General features: G+C 35.5%; 1 protein-coding gene across 2 annotated transcripts; it reads left to right on the top strand.

Moving 5' to 3' along the window:
• Window positions 1-6,496, top strand: MS3_00008397 (uncharacterized protein; the record flags this gene model as incomplete). 2 transcript variants are annotated; one of them, XM_051216742.1, is made up of 4 exons in its annotated part: window positions 1-201; window positions 1,265-1,441; window positions 4,100-4,198; window positions 5,289-6,496. In XM_051216742.1, the coding sequence occupies exons 1-4, from the start codon at window positions 79-81 to the stop codon at window positions 5,316-5,318; spliced, it is 429 nt and encodes a 142-aa protein (XP_051065344.1). In that variant the 5' UTR covers window positions 1-78. The 2 variants fall into 2 exon arrangements, with proteins under 2 accessions (XP_051065344.1, XP_012798822.1); XM_012943368.3 differs by having other exon boundaries at window positions 5,453-5,701.
• Window positions 6,497-7,536: the final 1,040 nt, after the last annotated feature.

Raw genomic sequence — 7,536 nt, 5'->3', positions numbered from 1 at the left:
CTGACCTTTTTGTACTTTTCAAGGTTCGGTACTTGGCGGTCGTTTTGACTACAGAAATTTCTACCAAGGACAAAGGGCATGGATCGTGCCCCGGCAGCATATGAGACTACATATGAAACTAGGTACGAAACAACAGACGTCTCATCAGTCATCAACGTTGGGTTCGTACGGAGTTTAAGTGGAATATTGAAGCTTTGTCAAGTGAGTTCAATGTAAAGCATGTTAACGAATTCGGTGTATTGAAAAGTATCCTACTTAAGTGAATACCTGAGGAACCTCACAGTTTTTCCATGTAATACATATAGGGGTTTTTAGCTCATGATAGAAGTATCGCGTCAGCGCAACCATGGTTCTATTTCTTTATTTTGTGTCCTTATAACGAAGTTATGTCTTTTTTTGTACAGATTTGGCTTACTAATTGAATGCTTCACAAAACAGTCATAGATCAACTTACCATTTAGCAGCTGTTGTGACCTATGTATTGTCGTTAGTAACACTGGCTAACGCTTCAAATGCATGCCTAATGGCATCTGAAGTCATTTAGTTTCACGATGTTCAGGAAATCGATAGATGCCAGTTTCATTCAGCTATCCTCTATGAAATGACCACCCTTCTGGGTTTTTCCTACCTATTTCCAGCTTCAGTCAGTATTTCACATGAAATTCAAAATGTATTCGAACCACCTAGGAGTGTTTCGACTTGGTAGGACTCACTGTGTTCAGACATATGTTTTCGGACATTAAGCCTACACACTTTTACCACTAGGTATGGACAGTACTTGAAAAATAACGATCACATTTTTAAATTCGACGAAACCTCTAAACTCTGGAAGGGCAGCATAAAAGGAAACTTTTCTCCCCGTCTTTAAATACACTTTCACTCTCACGACGGAGCTAGCAACATTACAAACTGACACTGAGTTTTCTCATCCACTCATATCTAAACACTGAATAGTTTATTTGCTACTCTACTGATAGCAGTAAAAGCGCGTGGTTATATGTAGAGTAACTTGGTTCGACCCTGAAGACTAACCATTAAAGAATACAGCTTCTAGGGAGTCTGACTTAAATCCATATTTTTAGTCTAGAGGCGCGGAAATTTCAATTTGAAAACCTTTGTTGAAATTTGGATAGATTAGTTTGCTCCCAACACTATGTATTTTCATATGTTACATCAGTTTTACCAAAGGCAGTTTTTCTGTTTCCCTTACATCAAGTCAACAATTTACTTTTGTTCACGATTGTGTTAATTTATCTTTGCACAGATTCTACTGAGTTGTATTGTACTAATTTGTGTCGCTGCTACTTCATACTGGTCAATACACTCGTCCGGTGGATGGGTAAATTTCGTTGCAGCTACCACTTTGATATGTGCATCAGTTTTCTACATATTTTATCTATTCAATCTTATCAGGAAATTGCCAGGTCCTTGGATTATAATTGTAAGCATATGTTTTTACTGTTTATTTAAATACTGTTCCATTTTTGCAAACAGACATACCCGATAAATAAACTGTTCCTGACTTAGAAGTTGAAAGTTGTTTGATTGTTAAACAATACTACCTAAAATGTGTTTTAGACTTCACTATATATTTGACGGTGTGGGCCACTGATATTTTGTCTATAACTTCAGAACTTACAACTTGTTTAGATCACCATTGGAAATTTTTAACTTTGGTCCCTTGTTAGTGTCAATTCTCATCAGTTTAATGCTGCTGTTTATCGGTACTACAATTACATCCACCGGTTAACATCGTAAACATATTGCCAGGTATACTTTAATTTCTCACAATCATTACCTTACGGATGTTTATTGTCTTCTTGGTAATTATTTCACAGTATGCAATGACAGACCATTTTTACCACTCTTAGGTTCAGTATGTTATCTCTTTTATTAATTTAGCTAGCTAAAGTTTATGTACTCTCAAACACAATGGTCAACTATATTACTGGGCTACCTAACTTGAAGTAGGTGTAGTGAAGTTCAAATCTGCTCACCAGTAATTGAAAATCTAGTGTTGCATTTACGGAGTGATGGATCCACAAATATCTGAGATCGTAGCTCTGTTTCACCATATAAATAGGAAAGTTAGTGATAGCGAATTGAACGAATAGACACCGCTTGAGTTTAACACTTTTATCGATTACTTTAAAATCCTATGTCCTTGTTTAAATATCTAAACTATCATTAATCACTTTCGTACTTGGCTCGTTAGATGCTTCTAACGCCCTGGAAAATTCTAATTCTTGATAGGACCAACAACTTAATACATATAACTGATATCCGGTCTCACATCATTTTCCAACTTTCATGATACTGAGTTTGTAGCATACTACTTCCATTCATACAAAAGAATATTCCTATTATAATCTTTTTTTCTTGATTTTCTGAAGATTTGTTATGTGGAAAGTTATTTTCGGAGAAAAATGTACATTATAGTGTGCAAAAGTATACTGTAGTAAAATCTATACCATTTCAGTACATACTGCTCTCGCTTTTGCTTTCCCTTTGTACATGCATGAAACGCTGACACAATAAATACTATAAAAGTGCCAGTTCTTAATGAGTTATAGAGAATTACATTCTGAGTAATCACTATCAAAATATATAGAATAAATATGTAATTTAAGCCAGAACATTTCATATAATTGTGGCACATTGATAATTATACCAGTTAATTTATATTTTTTAATTAAATATCGAGAAAGTCATTTATCGGTTTTTCTGATCTTATTGATAAACTCCACATTTATATACTACAGTTTGGAAAATATGATATGTAAACTTGAAAGAAAAAAATGCAGCAGTCCTTAAACGCATAACTCATTAATACATATGTTTAGAACATTAAACACTATACTAGCTGAATTACTGGTGGCAAAACATAAGTAAGAAGCTAAGATAAGAACTATTAGGTATTATTCTTTAGTGATATAATGTACTGAAGTATTTCCAGCGATAAATTATTTCAACCTACTTAGTATTTCAGTTTCTGTTGCATTGATTTAATTCAGATATAGTAAACTAAAACATGCCCACTTAGTTGCATGCCCTGGTACGGCTGAGGGTAGGGAGAGTCCGCTCTCCCTCTCGAAATGCTCTCACTTGGTCACTCGTATACAGCCACTTCCATGAAAGTCTTATTCACTACCTTCTCGCTGTGGGGATTTTGTCTACGAAATCGAGATGACGGAAAGCGAATGTCCGGCGCTCTAACCAGGTTAATGAACACATAAGGTCCGTCTAAGAGGGTTATAAAACCCTGATTTATAACCAGTGGTGTACATAGGCTCCATGATCCTAAGGGAACAAAAGGTGTATGAATCTGGTCACTGGCTACCATGGGACTACGTCTCCTAACGTTGCTCCATTGCCTTGTGGATTAGGCCTTCAGGTCAAAGGCTTGAGATGTGGTCCCCTAAGAAAACCACCTGCTTCGTTTTGGACACCCGGACAGTGTTCCAACCACTACTAACGTACTTGTTATTGCGTGGCTCCCTTGTACCAATGTTTGTGTTCAAATAAAAAATGCTACATCACTATCTTACAGCTCATTATTATCATTTTCCATGTCTTTTCCTTTTGATTATTCATAATCCTATCCAGTTGACAAGTTGGTAGAAAAGTGACATTCTTCTAAAGCATTCCGAATTATCCATATTTATCAACCAATGAATCATCCTAATTAGCCTTTACAATTGGTTAATTTAAACTACATTGGGAGTGAAACTACGTCTACTGGCAACATTAGATTATTGTAATGAGTAATTGCCGTGAATTGACTAAAATTTGAGATGTAAATCATTGGCTTTTTAAATACTTCCTATGGGACATAACAGCCCGTCAAGTCATATGCAAGAAAAACGACAGTTCTTTAATGTTTTCCCATCTAACTTCAGTTCTTGACAAATCTATTTTCTAAACAATTACTGTCTGTTAGATGTTAAATGTCAAAATTGTTCACTTTCGATTATATTGATAATGTGTATGAGAAAGAGCTAATCTGTTCATCTTTCATGTCATACAACATGTTACACAGTCCTAATCGTTATCTGTATTGTTTCTTGTTTTTACAAATAAACGAAAAAATAATGAAAAGGAGTTTTCTGTGCTACTGATATGCACCTTCTTTTGGTTTATAACGTTGATCGTTGCAGCGGCTCATCACTCGAAAGGTTCTGGTGCTATAGCTGCGGCTGTAAGTGATATTGTTTTTTATTTAACTTAATAATAATGAGGATAGTGTAACTTACTTATTTGTCCAGCAATGGGTTGCTCCCATTTGACTGATTGAATCAACTAAGGGACATATATACTGCTCATCAGTCCACTCTATGTTGCTTCGTGGCTATGAAACATGGTTCTTGAAAATAGGTTTTTGATCACCGCTCACTTTTCTTTGAATGACTGAGTAACCAATGTTGAGGATAGACATAGGGTACCTTGTATAGATAGCAAGTCGGTAGATGGGGTTGTAAATCTTTATCGGTTGAGGTGATTAGGGCATGTGTTACGTATTCCTAATCGACGCTTCCCCCGATAGACGAGGTTTACTGTTGTAGGACCTGGGTAGAGGAAAATTAGAGGCGACTTAACTATGATATGACATCACTCAATTAAGCCATTGCTCGTTCAAGCTCGTTGGCCATAATCCCATTCCTTTAGCTGATAAAGGTAACATAATTTCAGTCGATCTAACATCCTTACCTGGTACTTGTAACTTTTCATTCGTCGATATTATTTGTTCCGTTTGGTCCATATTCTTATGTTTAGATTCCTATTATATTTAATATAATTTCCATTCCTTTGCTTCTCTTCTTTCATTATGCGGTTGTAAGGTATGACAACTTGGGTCGATGCACATTCGTCTTAGGTTCTACACTGATGTCTCACTGCCGTGCCTGACCTCAACACCACTTATTTTGAGTACGATTTGGATTTAGATGATTAGATGTCATCAGAATCTGTTTTATAATAACCATTTTCGTTTTTTGTTACCATTATTTGATGTTAGTAATACCTAATACACTAACTAACGAGCTAGTAGGATTTATTTACCGTTTGGGTTTAACAGCAGTAATTCGATTCATCTCACTGTATTATTTATTGAACATCTTTTGTAAAAGTCAAACATATGAAGATCATTTTCAGTTACCAATATCTTCACAACTACTTCTTCAAACAGCACGTATTAGTTAATGAGTTTGCTCATTCCCGTTGATATATATAATTAATGTCTATTTTGTATACCAAAATTACTAAATAAAAGAATGTCCAATTTTATTTAGGTTATATCAACGGCTTCATATAGAAAATGAGGTTGGTAATTATTCAATACAGTAAACATAGTAGTACACTCCGAATATTGATCTCATTATTTTCAGTCTTACTCATCAATTCTTATTCTTTCATTTTTCCGAAAAAACCCTCTGCAATTTGCATATGTATATAGGTATTTTCAGCTATCGCTCTTGCGGTTTACATCACAGAACTAGCCACTCGATTCCGATGTGAACGCAGAGGTAATGGCTTCATCATCACAATGACTGGTGTAATGACTACACATGCAACACGTGGTCCGCCTACATTTGCTCAACCAGCTCCAGGACATATGCCAGCTGATTCAGCAGATCCACATATTGGATTTTCAGGAGCTTATGCACCAGGTGAACGTGCGGATGAAGGTTATATAATGCCATAATAACTTGTGTATTACACTTGGATTATTTGTTTACCTCCACTACCCACATTATGTGAGAATCTCTTCACATCCTCTCAAACTGTCATTAGGCTCCTTAAACTATATACATATAATTGTATGATTGTGCTTCTGTTTGGCATATATGGATTGTTACTCACCAAGTTTGTATGTTTGAAGCTGATGAAATAGACAATAAAGCACTACAACTCACACAAAAACAGTTATTACTAACACTTATTATTACTATGAATTGCATCATTTATGTGTATATTATCTTGGTTTATTGTTTAATCTGCCCATTGTATCTGATATCATTGCAGTTGAATTTTGAAGCGTGTTCGTTGCTTTTTTGCGTATTTCTTGCTAGCTAGATAGATAGATAGTGTTTCAATTACCTCTTGTTTCCACTTCTTTGTTTTTTTTTTGATGATACAGCCGACTGTAGTCAAATTCTTATTCGCTATTTCATGCCTATCCATGCCCCTTTCCTCTTTGCCTCTTTTATTATTGCAACAGTTCCGCTTTTACCTTGTTTTCCTCTTCATCTAATCATATATGTGTTTCCTGCATTGCCTACCCCTCAACGCAAGTATTTGTGTTTGTATCAGTTTTATGTCTATTCGATTGTTGTGTTGGTTTTTGTATTACCCTTCAATATCCTATTTTTATTCAATCAATCAGCATAGAAATTTGGAGAATGATTATCATCAGTAAAAGTTGTGAATTGTTCCCTAAATGTGTGTTATAACTTGTTATTTAAAATGGAATATAACTAAATATACATATACATGAGCATATGTTGTCCTTTGTGGAAATTCCCACTATGATACTCTACATTTAAACAGTTAATTTATTTGTGCGCATAGAGTTACTTAGATGGTTGTAGTTCTATCCGATGAACTACTTCACTTATCTGTTATTGATTGTTACTGGTTGTAGATTGGAATACCGTATATATCCGACGTCGAGCCCCATTTGTAGAACATATATTTTCAGGTTTCCTAATGACGTTTTTACCAATTTTTGGATACCAGATCTATCAAAGTCGGTGGTAAACTCCATAACTGTAGTTTTGTGCTAGGTACAGCTAGTACTATATGCTATGTATCTAAGCTCTGCCTTGTCGGTGTTCCAATCCCTGACATTCTACGCTGTCTATCTTGCTATCCACAAACTTTCTGCCCCATATTCACTTATTTATTGTTACTCATATCAGGTATAACTGCTTATAAACTTGCCCGACTATCGGAAGACGATATAGGTGAAATGGGATTTGAATCCGGAGCTAAATGTTCAGAAACTTAGTGCTTTAACCACAACTTTCACTAATGTATTCCATACGTCAGATAACAAATTCTTGAGTTACCATACTTGCTCTCTATCTTCAAATCTATTTAGTTTATTAAGCCAAGTGTTATGAGATTCCCAAATGCAAAGTAGTCGTTGGAGTCTATGCATTACTTTTTTGTCTATTACACCAGCAATTTGGCCATTTACATACTATATATTAATGCATTGCCATAGTATTTAGCTGATTTCCACATTTGAATGACTTCCTTTGGTATGGTAAGCAAGGATTTAATTTACTGCAGTATCCGTAACCTAAGAAGTTGATTTCTTTCTTCGATCGTCTAAAATACATAATTATATTGTTATGTCTGCTAGCTATAAACGGTTAGTTTTATGATACCTTGAATCGGTTTTTTCGGCAAATTATCAATCCCAAGTACTACTCTGGTTAGCGTTTTTTAGCGAGTTAGTTTTCTACGGGATGGGAACGCTAACCTTATGCCCAACCGTCCTCCTTTATCCGGGCTTGGGATCGGCAGTAGCCC

Source organism: Schistosoma haematobium, chromosome 6, assembly GCF_000699445.3.
Source record: "Schistosoma haematobium chromosome 6, whole genome shotgun sequence".
Classification (NCBI taxonomy): domain Eukaryota; kingdom Metazoa; phylum Platyhelminthes; class Trematoda; order Strigeidida; family Schistosomatidae; genus Schistosoma; species Schistosoma haematobium.
Note: the sequence above shows the minus strand (reverse complement) of the source record. Positions and strands in the feature narration are given on the sequence as shown.